This window comes from Rattus rattus, chromosome 2 (assembly GCF_011064425.1).
Source record: "Rattus rattus isolate New Zealand chromosome 2, Rrattus_CSIRO_v1, whole genome shotgun sequence".
Taxonomy (NCBI): Eukaryota; Metazoa; Chordata; class Mammalia; order Rodentia; family Muridae; genus Rattus; species Rattus rattus.
Genome location: NC_046155.1, coordinates 104,926,799 through 104,946,355, shown reverse-complemented (window position 1 = coordinate 104,946,355; position 19,557 = coordinate 104,926,799). Strand labels below are relative to the sequence as shown.

The 19,557-nt window shown below is 39.9% G+C and overlaps 2 protein-coding genes across 2 annotated transcripts; one reads left to right on the top strand and one right to left on the bottom strand.

The window, feature by feature from the left end:
* Positions 1-870: 870 nt before the first annotated feature.
* Positions 871-1,821, bottom strand: LOC116894157 (olfactory receptor 2AG2-like). The gene has a single exon (XM_032895874.1). The coding sequence runs from the start codon at positions 1,819-1,821 to the stop codon at positions 871-873; it is 951 nt and encodes a 316-aa protein (XP_032751765.1).
* A 16,591-nt stretch (positions 1,822-18,412) lies between these two features.
* On the top strand, positions 18,413-19,351 carry LOC116894156 (olfactory receptor 2D3-like). The gene has a single exon (XM_032895873.1). The coding sequence runs from the start codon at positions 18,425-18,427 to the stop codon at positions 19,349-19,351; it is 927 nt and encodes a 308-aa protein (XP_032751764.1). The 5' UTR covers positions 18,413-18,424.
* Positions 19,352-19,557: the final 206 nt, after the last annotated feature.

Here is a 19,557-nt window from a genome sequence, read left to right as displayed (position 1 = left end):
TACATCTTCTTCCAAAGCCTCAACCCATTGTGATACTGTAGGTAGAAAAATTATAGAATGTGGAAGCGGTAGATGATTACAAAGAAACAGTGCTTTCTAGAAACAACAGAACAGATGCACGTATGAATTCACAGTGGTTGTGACAGTATGCACAAGACTTGGGCAAGACCAAACCAGAAATTGTAGTGGTCATGTTCAATAGCAACAAAATAGATAGTTATTTTTAAAAACATCCAATATAAAGTCATATACTACCACTTACAACCTCAGTGCAATTTTGGCTTTATGACTGTTAAAATTCATGATGTAATCATCATATTCCAGAAAATAATCATGGTATTTCCTCACTGAAAGTCTTATGTGTACTATCTAATTAGCTCTCACAACAATAGCATAAAAACAGAGGTTTTATTGCATGAAATTTATAACTGAAAGACAAGGTTGAGAAAGGCTATGTACATGTTATAAGTTATGCAAGAAAGGTACATTGAATTCTAACAGTTGTACTCTGACAGCAGACCTGAGTCTTCTCATTATTGCTCTGTAAGGCCAATATACAATAATGAAGAAAACATCTCAGTGTGAAGAAACCTTTATGTGGATATAACTTGCTGAGATAGTTAATTGCCTGAACTGAAATAAAATGATTCATATAAATACACATAGAAGTTTTCTCTGGGTAATTATGCTATAAAATATATCATAGAGAAAATAACCAAAAATATTTAATAAGGGATGATTCATTACCATACTTGTAAATCAACATATACATATTTACTAGCTTACACTTACCCAGGAGTATTACATTCATAGAAAACTCTGACTTTAAGAAAGGAGAAGGCTTACAAGGTAGCTATTAGAAAGAACTATCTAGAAAGTGGATTTTGCTGGCTGCAATCTTCTTCCAAAAATTCTCCTTAAAGCCCCAGTGACTTCCTTATTTCTCAGGCTGTAGATGAGAGGATTCAGAGCTGGAGTGACAACAGTATAGAAAATAGAGAGAATATTGTCTTGTTTGGGGCTGTGGAATTGACTGGGAAGGACATACATGAGTGAAGAACCACCATACCACATCCCAACCACAATCAGATGAGAAGAACAGGTGACAAGGGCTTTCTTCCTGCCCTCATTTGAGGGCATGCGGAGTACTGTAAACAGAATTCGTATATAGGAGGCCAGAATAACTGCAAGAGGAAGAATCAGCATAGAAACACCTGCTAAATAAACCATCAGCTCATATGTGGATGTGTCTGCACAGGCCAGCTTCAGCAATGGAGGGATCTCGCAGAACAAGTGTCTGATCTGTCTAGATTTACAGAAGGGATACTGCATAGTGTAGATGGTAAGTCCTAGGGCTATCACAGATGCCAGGAACCATGTAGTACCTACTATGAACCAGCAGACACTTGGCCTCATGAAGATCATGTAATTTAGAGGATGACAAATGGCCACATACCTGTCATAAGCCATAAAGGCCAGAAGGAGATCCTCTGCACTACCCAGTGCCAGTTCTAGAAACATCTGAAAGGCACAACCTTCAAAGGAGATGGTGTTGTCTTTGAGCAGAAAATCCATGACAGCCTTGGGAGTAATAACTGATGTCAGGAGTAGGTCCATGAAAGACAGCTGTCCAAGCAGGAGATACATGGGCACGTGAAGCCGGGCATCCATAGTGATGACCAGGAGTAGCACTCCATTGCTGGTTATAGCCAACAGGTACAGGGCTATGATTGTGGCACAGAGCAGGTCAGGAGAGCCACTGTCATCCAGAATCCCCACCAAGATGAAGCCACTGCCCAATGTTGAATTTCTAAACTCCATTTTGAGTGATATCTTTAGTTGTCTAGAAAGAGAGGAGTCAATTGAATTTTATTATTAGAGAGCTAGCTTTTATGTTAGCACTTTGATACTGCAATACAATGGTATCTTTTATGTATAAATAACTTTGCTTGCTAATATCTAAATTTGACTTTAATTGTATCTTGATAAATATTCTGAAGGTGGGTATTGAAATTACTCTTGGAAAAGAAGTACTCAACTCCAGACTACAAGATTCTCAGAATATAGATGCCCCAGTACATCCATACACAGATGTACTGTTAAAAAATGCAGTGGATGTAATATTACAGCAGGACCCAAGAAAGTAGGACATCAGCACATGGAAGTTCTAGTAAGGAGCATACAAGGGTATACTAATAAGTACACCACTGCATATGAATATCATAGTAAAGAAATATGTATATATTATTTAAGTACTAAATACTTGTATCTTTGCAAAAACTGATGTACTGTTACTATGGTGTAAACTTATGTGTACTTACAACAAAATAGGTTCATGTATTTGTGGGATCTAGACATGCCTAAAATAGTCCTAAAACAGAATAATTGAAAGGACAATGAAATTTAAAGCAGTAGCAACTCTGATAATTTAGTTTAATCATTAAGGATCTGCTTTGGGCTCCATTTATTGTCATAAAATACTCAGAGGCTACACATATCATCATGTTGAGAGACAAACTCGTTACCTCAGGTGATGAGTTTAGCTGTCTGAACTTCTATTCCACTTCAACTTCATGAAGATTGAGGTTATTCAAAGGAGGAAAGAAGTGACTTTTCAGTAGTACCTAATTGGTTTGTTTTGCTAAGTCAGTTAAGTAGGAAAGTAATTCTTACAATGTCCGGTGTCTGGGATGTTTTATTCCTTCCTTTAATCTACAGATATTTTCTGGAGTTAGATGTCAGTGCAGCCAGGCAGCAACATGAACCAGTCTTTTGATAGTATACTATGGGTCAAGAGTTCTTCCAGTTTTCATATCTGAGAATGAGTAGAAACTTTCTGTTTAACAGGCTTCATGGAAAGAAATCCTCTAGCTCCTTGTCAGTTGTCCAACTGGTCTTGGGTTCAGAAGCTCAGATTTCTTTATTGCATCTTCCATCTGAGAGCAAAGATCAAACGTGCATGAAAGAAGTAGAAATTAGAAGAGGTGTCCAAAGGCCCCACCTAAAAGTACCTGATCATATTGGTAAATGGAGGCTTTGCTGAGGAGCACACTACTTTGTCTTTTGAACTCATGGCTTCTGTTTTTCTTTTGCCGTCTTTAGAGGGACTTATCTCCCAGCTGAAATGGCCTCCCCTAGAAATGTAAATCTAAGAAAAGCTACATTAATGAATCCTCTTGGGTTTGATTTCTAGCTTATTTTTCTGAGTTCTCTGTCTCTGAGTCAGCTCTGAGGTCACGGATTTCCCTCACCATGGAATGCAGGAACTATCAAGAGAACAAACAAGAAATGGAACAAAAGGTCAAATATAATAATATGGGAGTATTGTGAAGTGATCAAAATAAATGATATACTTGTAGGAAAATATCATAATGAAGCTATCCTTTTATATAATGGCTACTTGCTAATAATTTTTCAGCAAGACAGTCTAGTATTTATAGTAAATAATCCATAAAGTATTTATAGTAAATAATCCATAAGATCATGTCCTTTTGTTACAGTACATGTACAGTCTAAAAATAACAGTTTGTACTGTTTTAGGCAATTATTTTTAGTTAATCATTTTATTTATTTACATTTCAGTCATTGTCCCTTCTTGGTCCACCCCCACAGTTCCTCACCCCATTACCATTCCCCCTTGCCTCTGAGAGGGTGTTCCCCCTCCTCCTCAGGTATCCCTCTCCCCTCTTCTCTTCTCTCACTGAGCCCAGAACAGACAGTGCTCTGTATGTTATGTATGTGCAGGTGGTCTCAGACTAGTCCATGAATGCTGCCTGGTTCATGGCTCAATCTCTTGGAGCTCCCAAAGGTCCAAATTAGTTGAGACTGCTGGTCTTTCTATGGGGTTGCCCTCCCGTTCACCTCCTTCAATCCTTCCCTTAATTCCTCCATTGGGGTCCTAACTTCAGCCTGACCTCTTGAGATAGCCTGTTTCCATTCATTCTACTGGCTCTCAGAGCTTCATTCCTATTCCTCCTAATACTTGATCATGTTCTTCTTTTCCCATCCCTCTCTGCCCCCTCTCCCTGAGGCCTCAAATATCTGCTGTATTAGGTACAGCTTCTCCCACTAAGGGCAAACCAGGCAGTCCTCTGCTACATAAGTGCTGGAGGGAACCAGTGTATGCTGCCTGGTTGGTGTATCAGTCTCTGAAAGTACACTGGAATCCTGGTTAGTTGAGAATGCTGATCTTCCTATGAGATTGTCCTCCTCTTCAGCTTTTTCAATCATTCTTTTAATTCAACAATAGGGTTCCCTTACTTCAGTTCAATTGTTAGGTGGAAGTATCTCCATCTGTTTCAGTTAGCTGCTGGAAGGGCCTCTAAAAGAATAGTCATGCTAGGCTCCTGTCTGTAAGCATATCATAGCATCAATAATAGTGTCAGGATTTGGTGACTCCCCCTGCCATGAGATTGATCCCAAGTCGGACTGATAATTATACTGCTTTCCCTTCAGTCTCTTCTCTCTTTTTGTCCCTGCAGTTCTTTTAGACATGAACAATGCTGTGTAAGAAGTTTTGACTGTGGTTTAGTAACCCCATCCTTCCTCTTGAGGCCCAGTCTATCTACAGGAGGAGGACTTTTCGAGTTGGGCATTTTGGCTAAGGTCAGCCCCATTGAGTCCTGAGAGTATCTCACCTTCTGGATTTCTGGCCTTAAACACATTGGCACAGGGGAAATTTTCTTAAACAGAACACTAATGGCATATGCTCTAAGATCAATAATTGACAAATGGTCCCTTATAAAATTAAAAAGCTTCTGTAAGGAGAAGAATATTGTTAATTGTACAAAAGGACAATCCACAGATTGGGAAAAGATCTTTACAAATGCTAGATTTGATGCAGGGCTAATATCTAAAATATACAAAGTACTCCAAAACTTAAGACTCCAGAGAACCAAAAAAATCCTACCAAAAAATAGGGTACAGATCTAAACAAAGAATTCTCAACTGAGGAATCTAGAATGGCTGAGAAGCACTTAAAGAAATGTTCAACATCCTCAGTCTTCAGGAAAACGCAAATCAAAATTCCGGTGTGAAATTCCAACTCACACCAGTCAGGATGGCTAAGATCAAAACCTCAGGTGACAGCAGATGCTGACAAGGATGTGAAGAAAGAGGCCCCATTGTTGGTGGGAATGCAAACTGGTACAACTACTCTGGAAATCAGTCTGGTGGTTCCTCAGAAAATTGGACATAGTACTACCTGAGGACCCATCTATACCACTCCTGTGTATATACCCAAAAGATGCTGTAACATATAACAAGGACATATGCTCCACTCTGTTTTTAGCAGCCTTATTTATAATAGCCAGAAGCTGGAAAGAACCCAGGTGTCTCTCAACAGAGGAATGGATACAGAAAATGTGGATCATTTACACAATACTACTCAGCTATTAACAACAAGGACATCCTGAATTTTGCAGGCAAATTGATGGAACTAGAAAATATCCTGAGTGAGGTAACCCAGACACAAAAGAATACACATGGTATGGATAAGTAGATATAGCTCAAAACTCACAATGCCCAGAATACGACCCACACACTATAAAGAGCTTAGGAGAAAGGAAGACCAGGGTTTGGGTGCTTCAGTCCTACACTGAGGGGGAAACAGGCTGATCAAGGGCAGTGGAGAGGGACCTGGGAGGGACATAGGAGGGGGAGGAAATAAGGGGGAACAGTATCAGGTACTGCACAGGAGGGGAGAAAGGCACAAAGGATCAGTAGACCAAATAAAAATATGTAGCAGTGAGGGATGAGAAACTGGGGATAGGCACTGGAGGGTCCCAGGTGACAGAGAAATGAGAGACTCCTAGAACCCAGCAGGGATGACTTTAGCTGAAATGCGTATGGAAGGGGAGAGCCTGTAGAGACTACCTTCAGTAGATTGGAATGGCTCCAGGTCAAGGGATGGGGCCACTCACCCATCTCAAAGTTTTAGCCCAGAAAGATGCCTGTTCAAAGGAAGAATAGGGATAAAAGATGGAGCAGAGACTGAAGGAAGGGCTGTCAGCGGACTGCCACATTAGGGATCCATCCTGTCTGCAGACACTAAACCCAGATACTGTTGCTGTTGCCAAGAGGAGCTTGCTAACAGGAACCTGGTATGACTGTTTCTTGGTTTTGGCCAGCAACTGACCAATGCAGATGTAGATGCTTGGAGCCAACCATCAGACTGAGCTGAGGGATCCTGGTGAGGGAGCTAGTGAAACAACTGGAGGAGTGGAGACTAATTGCAACCCCATAGGAAGAACAATGTAGGCTGGCTGGACCACCCAGTGCTCCCAGGGACTAGACTACCATCCAAGGAGTGTACAGGGAGCGATCAATGTCTCCAGACACATGTGTAGCAGAGGATGGCCTTGTCTAACATCAGTGAAAGGGGAGGCCCTTGACCCTGTGGAGGTTTGATGCCCCACAGTAGAGAGGTCCTGGAGCAGTGGGGCAGGAGAGGGTTGGTGAGCAGAGGAGCACCCTCATAGAGGTAAAGCTGAGGGATGAGAGAGCAGATGTGGAATGGGTGTTTTGTATAGGAATAACCAGGAAGTGGGATATCATTTGAGATGTAAATGAATGTAATGATTAATTTTAAAAAGGGGATGGAGTGAGGGAACTATATGGAGGAGGGAATGAGAAGGAGAATGAGGTTAGGGTCATCAGATGTAGAGAGAGCAGGGGAAAGAGAACAGAAATCAGCAGAAAGTGGGAGGCATCTCTAGGACATCCCAGAGAACTGGGATGCAAGGAGGTCCCAGGAAATCTATGATGGTAACTCTAGCTATGATACATAGCAATGAAGTTACGGAGTGTTCATTAGCCACCTGTTGTAGCCAGGCAGGACTCTCATTGGAGGGATAAGGACAGCAATCCACCCACAAAAACTTTGACCTATTTGTCCTGCTTACAAGATGAACCAGGACAAAGCTGGAACAGAAATGGAGGGAATGGCCAACCAATAACTGGCTCAAATTGAGACACTTTCCATGGGCAAGAAACAATCCTTGACACTATTAATCATACTCTGTTATGGTTGCAGACAGGAGCCTAGCATGATGGAAAATTTCTATGTCTCAATCACTTGAGTTGCTCTACTGAGAATTATCTACTTAAATCTATATCCAATTTTTATTGGGCTATTTCTTTTCTTAATATCTAATTTCCTGAGTTCTTTATATATTTTGGTTATTAGCCTTTTATTCATTTATTTATTTATTTCAATTAATTTGTTTATTTATTCACTTTACAGTCTGATACATCCTCTTCTCTAATCCCCATTCTTACATCCTGTTCCCCATTCCTCATCTCTTTTCTTGTACCAATAAGTTCAAAGCTATTTTCCACTTTCTCTTCTATCATAGTTAAAGATGTGGCAGAATCTGGTTGTTTTAGACTGTTTTTTCCATCATATGTCTTAAAATTGTCTGAGCAGCTGAAGTCATAAAATTTGCTTCATCCCAAATTACAATCTTAAATGGAGGACATGGTTTCCCATCTGAACAATTTACTGACACAGTTAACTGAGAAAAATTCCCAATTTCTTCCCTTTCTGATGCTTGAAGGTTTGCTGTTAGGTTGCTAGTATGAGAGAGTATGAGAGATATCTCCATTCTTATGTTTGTTTTTTATTTACTTTACATCCTGATCATGGCCCCCTCCTTCCGCTTTTCTCAGTCCCACCCTTACAAATCCCTCCCCCTACTTCCCTCTTCTCTTCTTCTTAGAGAAGGGGACTTCCCTCTTGAGTACCACCACACCCTAGGTCATCTAGTCCCAGCAGAACTAGGCACATTCTCCCGACTGAGGCCCAAACAGGCAGTCCAGACAGGAGAAAGAGAACTAAACAGCCTCTGTTCCACTTGTTAGAAGACCCACATGAAGACCAAGCTGCAAATTTGCTACAGATATGTATGGGGTCTAGGTCCAGCCCCTGCATGTTCCCTGGTTGGTGACCCAGGATCTGCGAGCCCCCATGGGTCCAGGTTAGTGGACTCTGTGGGTCTTCTTGTAGTGTTGTTTTTCCCTCTAATTTGCTTATGTCTATCCCACACTTCCCACAAGAGTCCTTGGACTCTGCCTGGTGTTTGGCTGTGTGTCTTTGCATATGTCCATATCTATGGCTGAATGAAGCCTCTCAGAAGACATTTCTGCTAGGTTCCTCTCTGCAAGCACAGCAGAGCATCATTAATAGTGTCAGAAGTTGACTCTGTCACATGGAATGGGTCTCAACTTGAGGCAGTCACTGGTTGGCTATTCCCCAAGTCTCCGCTCCTTCTTCATCTCTTCATAATATGTAGGCAAGACAAATTTTGGGTTAGGGTTTTATGGTTGGATTTATTTCCCCCTCACTCCTTTGGAAGTCTTGTCTGGATACAAAAGGTGGCCACTTCAGTTTCTATATCCCCATCTGGTATGAATCTTAGAATCATCCCCATAGATTTCCAGTATCCTCCTCAGGCCCAGACCTCCAGCTAGTCATCAGAGATGCCACCCTCCATCAATTTTCATTCTTACCCCCCAGTCCTCTCTCATTCTTCCTCCCAACATAAAATTGCCATCCACATTCCCCTCCTTATTCCTCTTCTAACCACTTCCCCTCTCTCCATCCACCTCCAATGACTATTTAGTTTTTCCTTCTGAGTAAGATTTTCACATCCTCCCTTGTGACCTCATTACCCAGTTTCATTGGGTCTGTGGTTTGTAGCATGGTTGTCCTGTACTTTATGGCTAATGTCCACTTATTTTTTATTAGCTTTTATCTATTTTTGTAATTTAGTCATTATCCCCCTCCTGTTCTGCCCTCCAACAGTTCCTCATCCCATTCCTCTTGCCCCATCTCCAAAACATGTCCCCAAACTCCCACACCTATGCACATCCCACCAGGCCTACACATACCCTGGGGTCTCAAGTGAATATATACCATATGTGTCTTTCTGGCTCTGGGTAGTCTTACTCAGGATGATATTCTCAAGTTGTATCCATTTGCCTGAAAATTCACGATGTCTCCATTTTTAATAGCTGAACAGTATTACATTGTGTAGATGTACCTCATTTTCTTTATCCATTCTTCAACTGAGTGACATCTAGCTATTTTCCAATTTCTGGCTATTATAAATAATTCTGCTATGACGATAGTCAAGCAAGTATCTCTGTGGTATAGTGGAACATCTTTTGTGTATATGCCCAGAAGTGGTATAGTTGGCTCTTGAGGCATTCCCAATTTTCTGAGAAACCACCAAATTGATTTCTAGAGTGGTTGTACAAGTTTGCACTCCCACCAGCAATGGAGAAGTGTTCTTCTTACTCCATATCCTTGCCGGTATGTCCTATCACTTGAGTTTTAATCTTAGCCATTCTGTTGGGTATAAGATGGAATCCAAGGGCCATTTTGACTTGTATTTCCCTGAAGAATAAGGGCATTGAACATTATTATTATTATTATTATTATTATTATTATTATTATCATCATCATCATCATCATCATCATCATCATCATCATCATCATCATCATTATACACCCCAGTCAACAGTTTCTAATTCCATTCCCTGTCTCCAAGAGGATGCCTCCTCATCAGACCTCCCCACTCCTGGGGCTGCAAGTCTCTTGAAGGTTAGGTACATCTTCTCCCATTGAGGCCAGACCAGGAAGTCCTCTGTTGTATATGTGTTGGGGACCTTGGACCTGCTTGTGTATGCTGCCTGGTTGGTGGTTCAGTGTCTGAGAGATCACAGGGGTCCATGTTAGTTGAGACTCTTTGTCTTCCTATGGGAAGCCCTCCTCTGCAGCCTTTCCCTAATTCAACTACAGGAGTCCCCAACTTCAGTCCATTGGTTGGGTGTAAGTTTCTGAATCTGTCTCAGTCAGTTGCTTGTTGGAATTCTCGGAGGGCAGTCATGCTTCTGTCTGTAAGCTCACCATAGCATCAGTAATAGGTCAGTCCTTGGAGCCTTCTCTTGAGATGGATCCCAAGTTGGGTGGGTCAGTGGCAGTCTTTTCTCCATTTTTACCTCTGTAGTTCTTTTAGACAGGAACAATTCTGGGTCAGAGTTTTTGACTGCTTCATGACAACTCCATCCCTCCACTTGATTTTCTGTCTTTCTACTGTCTCAGCAGTTGAGTACCAACTCCTCTTACAGAGGTCCTAAGTTCAAGTCCCAGCAACCATGCAGTGGCTAATAGCCTTCTATAATGGGATCTGATGCCCTCTTCTGGCATACTGGCATACAAACAGACAGAATGTGTCTTGAAGTGCTTCTCAACCATTCGAGATTTCTCTGTTGAGAATTCTGTTTAGCTCTATAAAATTTCTTCCTTCTTTCTGTCTATCTTTCTTTCTTTCTTCATCCTAAACACTGACTCCCTTCGACTTCACCCTCACAGAGCCCTTTCTCCTCTAAGAGGGTTCCCCTCCTCTCCATACCCCCAACCTGGAGCAGCAAGTCTCTACAGTATAATGTGCATCCTTTCTCATTAAGACCAGACAAGGCAGCCCTCTGCTACATATGTGATTGGGTGCCTCAGACCAGTCTCTGTATATTCTTTGGTTGTGGCTTAGTCTCTGGGAACTCCCAAGGGTACACTTTAGTTGACACTGTTGGTCTTCCTGTGGAGGTTGTCATCCCCTCCATCTTTGTCAATCCTTCCATACCTCTTTGACAGGGGTCCCTTACCTCCTTCCAATGCTGGACTGTGAGTATCTGCATATGTGTCAGATATGCCTCTCAGAGGATAGCCATGCTAGGCTCCTGTCTGCAAGTACAACATAGCATCAGTATTACTGTTCGGGTTTGGTGCCCATGCACGGGATTGATGGCAAGTGGGGAGCATAACTTTTTTGTCATTTCTTCAGTCTCTGTTCAATTTTGGTCCCTTTATTTCTTTTAGACAGGAAAAAATGTGGGCCAAAAGTTTTATAGGTGAATTGCTGTCACCATTCCTCCACTGGGAGTCCTTTCTGACTACTAGAGGTAGTCTCTGGGGTTCTATATCCCAACTGTTAAGCATTTTGTCTAAGGTCACCCACACTGAGTACTGGAAGCATCCCCCATCCCAGGTATTTGGGACTTTCTAGAGGCCCTCCCCACCTCAGCAGCTGCATATTTCCATCCACTCTCCTAGCCATGTGGGCTGTTCTCCTGTCTCTCTCCAGGTCTGCATCAGCTCTGTCATACTCCCTGGCCTTTTCTCCTCAAACTGTTCAGTTTGTATTTTTGCATGCTCAGCATGCTCATTTCATTATGGATCTACATGGGAGTGGCCCCTAAACCACACAATGTAGGAAACATTAGTCTATTTTAAAATCTCCTCTGCCAATACTATCAATCTAAAACTCTTCAATTTAATCTCAAGAACATTTTTGGAAAAGACCAAACTCAGTCACATTCTTTGCCAAAATATCACAAGAATGGTGGCTAGGCCACTTAACATTCGTCACCCCTGAAACTACTTGAACTGGCCCATCATTATTTCCATTGTTTTCAGGTTCACAGCCTTTTAAGCCCCACATAAAGCATGAAATTGTTTTACTAATGCAAAGTCCATGTTCTACCAACAAACACATGATGAGATCTATCAGAGCAACATTCTGCTTCTGGTACCAGTGTCTGTATTTTTCAGTGTTCTTCTGCTGTAAAGAAATACCATGAGCAAGGAAACTTCTAAGGGAAAGCATCTAGTTGGGCATGTTTACAGTTTCAGAAGTTAGCCTATTATCATCATAGTAGAGCACAGTGGCATGCAGGCAAACACAGTGCTGGATATATAGTTGAAAATTCTACATCTGGATCCACAGACAGCAGGAAGAGAGATATACTGGGCCTAGCTTGGGCTTCTGAAACCTCAAAACCAACCCTAGTGATACACTTCCTCTAGTGAGGCCATGCCTTCCTCCAACATGGCCATTCCTCCTGATACTTTCATGCAGTGCTGTTTCCTAAACATTCAAATATATGAACATGTGTGAGTCATTCTTACCCGAACCATCACATCTGGGGATGACACTGGGAGAATTTGATTTTCAGAATCAGGAGAGCTGAAGTTCTATAGTTAGTCTGCTTGTCTTCTTGGCATGAGCCCTCTCTTTTTCTAACTTTCTTATAAACTGTGTTTGTAAAGACCTCAAGTTTTGAGTCTATGGGTTTCACAGGACAGAGCCAAGGGGCCACAGCAACTTGAAGCCTTAACTACTATAGCTATTCTCCTGCAGTATTTCAGGTAGGACAATATAAATCAAGACAACTAGGTTGCTGCACAGGTTATGGTGTTGTGCTCCTCTGCTAGTCTGATGGCTGAGGCAACATATTGGATCTCCAGTACTGGCCTGAAAATAGAATGTTATCTGCATAAATATTCACTCATGAACTGTAGAACCACAATAAAACATAATTAAGGCAAAATTAGTAATTCTTCAAATACCAAATCATTTTAGAGAGTAAAAAAGAACTGATAGCAGTATGTGCACCATGTGTATGAGTGGGAAAGAAAACACCCAAAGAAAGTCCATGGCAAGTCTGTGATTACTATTGGTTCAAGAAATGAAATGTGTGGGAAAAAAACATTAATAGAGGAGAAAACTTTGGGGGGAAATGGGAAGGAAATGAGGCAGTTGTTTCTAAGGACTGATAAAAACCTGAAGATGTGAGGCTGTACAGCCAAAGGACTTTTCGCATTCTACTGCTAAGGGGGCAGAGATGGAGATAGTGCAGACCTGCTGAGCCTTCATCATTACAGTGCGCCATATGTTTTTATTTATTTTCTGTTGAGAAAAAACTTTGCAATGTAGTCAGGCTGGACTCAGCCTTTCAATTACCCTGACTTATCTTCCCAACTGCTATGGTTATAAGCCTATCCCACCACACCTAAGATATCAAATAATTTAATCTAAAAGTTGGAATTAATATAAGCTTTAAAATGACTTATTGGTCATCTGAGGCAGCAGAGTGACAGACCTGAAACTCTACATACAGAAACAACAAAAATGAACTCAACAGGCTCTATTTATACATATTTGTGCATATACATATAGACATGAGATAAATATAAGAAAATGAGATTATCAACTTAAAAATGGGTTAGCATGGGAAGAATTTGAGGGAAGGTAAATATAAGTGCCTGGAGGCAGGAAAGAAGGGATAGTGATATAACTCTATTTCAATTAAAAACTTTTTAAAAATAGATTTTCAGAGATTTGAAAGACTTCTATATTGATCAGCATAACAGATAGAGAATGTACAAATTTCTTAGTAAACATAAAGGTTTATCTTTCTTTGATTATGAACTTAACAATGTCAGCAATAGAACAAATTCTCCTTACCTGAAAACTGAACTGAAGTTCATACTGAATTTTTGTTCAGCTTCTATGTGTCCCCATATGAACTTTTATCTTTCTCATAGAAATTATCAGGAGAGATTTGGATATTTTAGGGTGTATTTGTAAGCATATAATACAGAAGTCTCTCATCGTGAACCAAGGGCTCAAGGGAGCATGTTGTTTGTATCCATCCTTAGCACCTCATTTTAAATAAATTACTCTTAGGAAATTTCTTTATTCAGTTCCTGGGAGAATTTAGGTGTGTTTCTTTAAGACAGATGGTCGGACAAGAATCAGGATGGGAAATGCTTTTAAGTGCCTAGTAATGAAAATACAGTGAGAAATGCCTGGATAGATTCTGTCTTTCATACCAGCTAACTACACTGTCACTTGCCAGTGACCCAGATGCTCTGAACAGCATTCAGGTTAGTTCACCAGGTGAAAGCAGGGTTATGTCAAGATGTGTTCGCCTCATCAAGATATTTTGCTAGTCTTCAAGGAATTTCCTTCCCCCTGACCAGGATCGCTTTGTTCCTTCCTTTCTTTAATCCCCTCCTCTCCAATCTCCTCTCTTTGTTCCCTTACCTTCTCTTTACCTCCCTTCTCCTCCCTTTCCTTCCTTATCTCTTTTAACTATTAATACAGTAGTACAGAAGTCCTTCTCTAGGTATCTGCAGAGACCATATCCTACAAAAATGTTCCCATCCAATTTTTTTGTTTGTTTGTAGGCGCTCAAATTGACTTTATAATGTTACAACTATACCCTATCAGATATTCTCCAGACATTTGCTAGTGTATAACTGTCTTTTCCAATGTCTGGTAAACAAGAGGCAACAGGCAAATGTAGAGTTTTGGTTTTGAAAATCTGCATGTCTAGAAACTGGTTTGTCATGAAGATAATGGAGGCAACAGCCATTTGAGAGGTTTTGTTCCTCTCAGATCCAGTCTCTTGCTCTGCTGTCTTTGTCAGTGTGTGTACATTTTTACACTGTTCTTATAGAGTGTACTTCTTTGTTTTCCACCCAAAACAGGTGAGCATGCCCAAATACATATGTCTCATGTTTCCTGCTACTAATTCTTGGGTGCACCCCATTATTCAATAGGTAATACATCTTTTATATATCGCTCATATATAAAATGAAGTATACAGTGGGAAATAATGTCTTGAAATTAAACATATGTAATATAAATGCATTCACATAAGTATAAAATTATCAGAAGCTGAGAAATAGAAGAGAAAATAACTCAGTTTAATGGAGTAAGTGAACACTTGCCTGGGGGTAGGGGCAGCAGAGGACAATGTCGTTAGATAGCTATAGATTTATTTAGTTGATAAGGCAGAAGGTAAAGTTCAGTTGGGGAAACCACAGGACAAAGCTCAGGTCCTTGCATGAGTCTGACAAGGATTTTGAATGAGAGTCAGAATAAGCGAACTTGTTGACGACTTCAGACAGTCACAGATGTTGTGTGTTTAGTGTGTGTGTTTGATTAAAGCCCACGCAGAATGAGTTATTTAATTAGTTTAAATGGGAGACTTTCAAATGATAAGATCAGGATTTAAAAGGATTGTTCTATTATATGAATGCATTGGATTGGGCAACAGTGGAGGTAGAAAGATAATAGAAGTAAAATAAACAAGAATCTAGAGCACTGGAAACTCAGCTAAGGGTATACTAGGAATATATACAGAGATGCAAATAATATGTCAGAGCAGTTTAAGTTGTCTAAGAAGTATCAAGTCATTGAGGGAAGAGAGCAACACATTTATTTTCAGTGTAGGAGATGATCTTAGTAGTTGTCTATGTGTGTGTTATATGGAAAAACAGTGCATGAGTACAATCTCTGTGATTGTTTTTATCTGAAGCTGATTGATGAAATGCATGTCATATATGCATTTGTTCAGGTGTAATAAGGAAGTTCTACTCACTGGTATTCTAAAGAAATAAAAGTTATCATGAGTCATATTCCCATTTGCTGTTTATATAAAATAAAGTTTTTTCCTTAGCAGATGGAGCAGTGATACTAATATCTTTGTTTTGTATATTGAAAATAAGTTAAATATTTTATTCAAGAGAATGTCTGAATTCAGAGAGCTCAGAGTCAAATATAGTTGTATCTCTCCAATACCTAAATCATTGACATCATCTTTTTTTTCTACTTGTATATATATATATATTCTATCAGGTATAGAAAAGTCTCATTCTCCTTTAAACTAATTTCCTTTTCTTTTTTTGTTGCTATTTTATCTTTATTAATTGGTTGTTTTATTTATTTACATTTCAAATATTCCTCCTCATTGTCTCCCCTCCTCCCTCTCCCCTTTGCTTCTAAGAGGGAGCTCCACCACCAACTTCATGCTTAACCCCTTCTAGCATTTCCCTATGCCTGGACAACAAGCTTCCACGGGACCAAGGGCCCACTTTCTCATTGTGGTCCCTGGGCTCAGTTCAATGGTTGGCTTTGAGTATTTGCATCTGTTTTCGTTAGCTGCTGGCAGAGCATCTCAGAGAACATCTATACTCGGCTCCTGTGAGCTTTCCTAACCTTACCCATTCCAATTCTTATTCTATTGCCCTTTAAAACACATTAAATATAAGTCATGTTCTGCAAAAATTGTTATTATGAATCATGAATGAAATTCCTTCCTGGCCTGCACAGCACTGATTCCTCAGGTCCCTTTTAGTGCTTTATGCTCACGGGGCAGAGTTCTGTTTCTGGTGATCTAAAACCTTACTCTAGCTCCTTTCCTCTTTTCCTTCAAGGTTTTGTATGACAGAGAAGATTCATATCACACATACAAGGGAGGAACAATTTCCTGGAATGTGTGCTCTCTAAACCAGGTAGCAATATTTGGTTTAGTGTTTTCATTGTTTTCCGTTGACTAAGAAGTGTAATGAAATTCAGGTGTACATAGTCATCTTTGGTTTGCTTTTGCAACAATAATTCATGGGAATAGATATTTTCATCCAATCTGTAAGTTCTTAACCATTATCCATTCAAATGTCTATTTTACTGTATCTACTTCTATCTCTTATCCTCACAGATCCCCTCTTACTAGTCCTCTTCCTCTCACCCAAATAGATACCTTAGCCTTTCATATCTCATGGATTAGATATCATTCTTGGATTTCCCCCACTTTGATGGTATTTTTTATGCTAGTTCCATTGCTGCCTTCTTCTCACTTTTCAAAGACACTTTTTTCATTCTAGAAAGTTTTAGAACTAGTATAATATAACAGGTCAAAAAATGTTAGCTTATGTAGGCAATCTATTATACTTGTTAAAAAAGTACTCTATTCTTAAACAATTTAACTTTAGTTAATAAAAGTCAAGTTTTTAAAATATACTTCTCAGGGCTGGAAAGATGAATCAGTATTTAATATCACTTCCTGTTCTCATAAAGCACTAAAGTTGTTTCCAACACCCAAGTCAAGTGGCTCAGAAGCACGTGTAAGCTCAGCTCCACAGGGATCAAATGACCTCTTCTGGCCTCCAGGGAAACCTACACACACACACACACACACACACACACACACACACACACACACACACACACACATGCACACACACACACACACACACACACACACACACACACACACACACACGCACACACACACACGCACACACACACACACACACACACCACATGCACACACACACACACGCACTTTCCTGGTCCCACCAAACACACCCACACACACACACACACACAAACACACAAATGAATGCATATGTAAACCTGCACATGTGTACACACATGCAAGTGCACACACATTCTCTTTGACATACACGCACACATGTTGAAAAAGTAAATAAACCTGGATAAATAAGCTTTATTAAAGCAAAACATTATGTCAGAGGAGTATGAAGTACAAAGTGGAATGAAATTTTAAATCATGAATACACTCATGTACTTAGCCACTATTTTAAGAACAAAATTATTATCATTCTAGAAATCCTTCTCTACTATCATTATACTTTTTATTAGGGTAATTCTTTGTTTTGTTTGTTTGTTTGATGTTGTTGTTTTGCTTTTCTTTCTCAAGACCAAGTCTAAATGATTGCCAATGCTAACCTCAAACTCATCATGAAACCAAATCTAATTAGAACTCAGGATCCTTACAAAAGTCAAAGTTTGTCTGACATTTTCTATCATAAGGGTGTGAGATCCTATTCAGAAGATGAGAACCTGGGCATTTTCCCCACAGAGTCAGGCCTAGGACACTTTAGTCTTATTATATTGGATTTATGTAGACGCACTTCACAATGTAACATAATTTTTGATACTGTTTTGCCTATTTTCACATAAAATAAAGACCAGAGTTTACACAGTGAATAACCATAAAACTTTCCTTTGTTTGCATTGAATTGCCATTTCAGCCATTTCTTTATAGCATAAAATAACTACAGATGAAAAGCAAGAAGTAATGTGGACAGTTTCTCTGTTTGGGCCTCAAATCCTTACTTGAATATTTGGTTGTAACACAAACCAACATCTTACTGACATGGTTTTTTGACGCACCACTAGGTGTTTTGAAATCTAAAAGCCCAGAATAATTCTTGTATTAATAAAGTAAATTTACTTTATTTTCACACACTTAATAAAGGAAAATAAAATTGAACCAAAAGAGATTTTGAAACTGAGAGTGTAACTACTAAGAGTAACCAACTACACTGTTCTTATGTATCTACATGGTAATTTGCTCATTTACACTTATTTAGATACTAGGATTAGGCACAAAACTCTATGTACCACGTGATGTTCATGCATCAAGTTGAATAAGCAAGGAAATGATGGACTTAAAATCTATGTGGAAACTAGATGTGTTGAAGAAATTCTGAGATTCTAGCACTTAGAATGCTAAAGCAGGAGACTCTTGAGTCCAAGGTCAGTCTGAATTTCACAGTGAGTTCCTTTCTCAAAAAACAAAAATGAAAAAAAAAAAGTGCTCTTCTGGATAGAGATAAACCAATGTGAATTTTTACAGGAACTGGCACCTAATGGGAAAGAGATGGAAGCTAAGAATTAAGAGGATACATTTGTGAATTATACACTTGTTTCCACAGGACTGAAACATTGTTTTCGTTCTGACCATAGGTAAACAGGAGTAAATATCAATGGGAGGAAGAAACCAAACTTACGTAGTTGAATTTATTCTGCTGGGACTCTCAGAGAATCCTAAAGTTCAAATCTTGCTATTCTGTATTTTCCTGGTCATCTATTTCCTTTCAGTATTTGGAAACTTGTTAATCATAATCCTTATTCATATTGACTCTCAACTTCATACACCCATGTACTTTTTTCTCAAGAACTTATCCTTTGCTGACCTCTGCTTCTCTACAAGCATCGTACCCCAGATGCTGGTGCACTTCCTTTCAAAAAGGAAAACCATTTCCTTTATTGGATGTTCAATACAGATAGTTGTCTTTCTCCTAGCAGGGTGCACAGAGTGTGCTCTGCTGGCAGTTATGTCCTATGACCGGTATGTAGCTGTCTGTAAACCCTTGCACTACTCCACCATCATGACCCAGAGGCTTTGTTTCCAGTTGGCTGTAGTTTCCTGGATAAGTGGAGCATTGGCATGCTCAGTGGACAGTGCGTTTACACTGTATATCCCTTATCGGGGACAGAATGTAATTAATCACTACTTCTGTGAACCACCTGCCCTCCTAAAGCTGGCTTCAGCTGACACCCACAATGTGGAAATGGCTCTGTTTTTAGTGGGAATGATTATGCTGTTAGGTCCTCTCTCCCTCATCCTTGTCTGCTATGGGAACATCATCTTCACTGTAATCCGGATGCAGTCTAAGGAGGGAAGGCTCAAAGTCTTCTCAACCTGTGGGTCCCACCTCACTGTCGTGGTCTTCTACTATGGGTCTGGAATATTTGCCTACATGAGACCCAACTCCAAGACAATGAGTGAAAAGGATAAGGTTGTCTCTGTGTTCTATTCAGTTATAACTTCCATGTTGAATCCAATAATTTACAGCCTTAGAAACAAAGACGTGAAAGGGGCTCTCGGAAAGTTGGTTGGAAGATTGTGAACAGTCAAGGGTACTGGTGCAGAAATTTAAAAAGTACTTGGAACCTTTCAACTGACAATATATTTCTAGTACCTTTATTCATTCTTTCCCTTGTTTTCCTCTTTTCTCACACTTCACAAAATGAGTAAACCATATTTCTTTCCTCTGCCTCCCTTGAATGATTTATGAATCTGCTAGGTTATTAAAAATATAGGGATAATAACTTT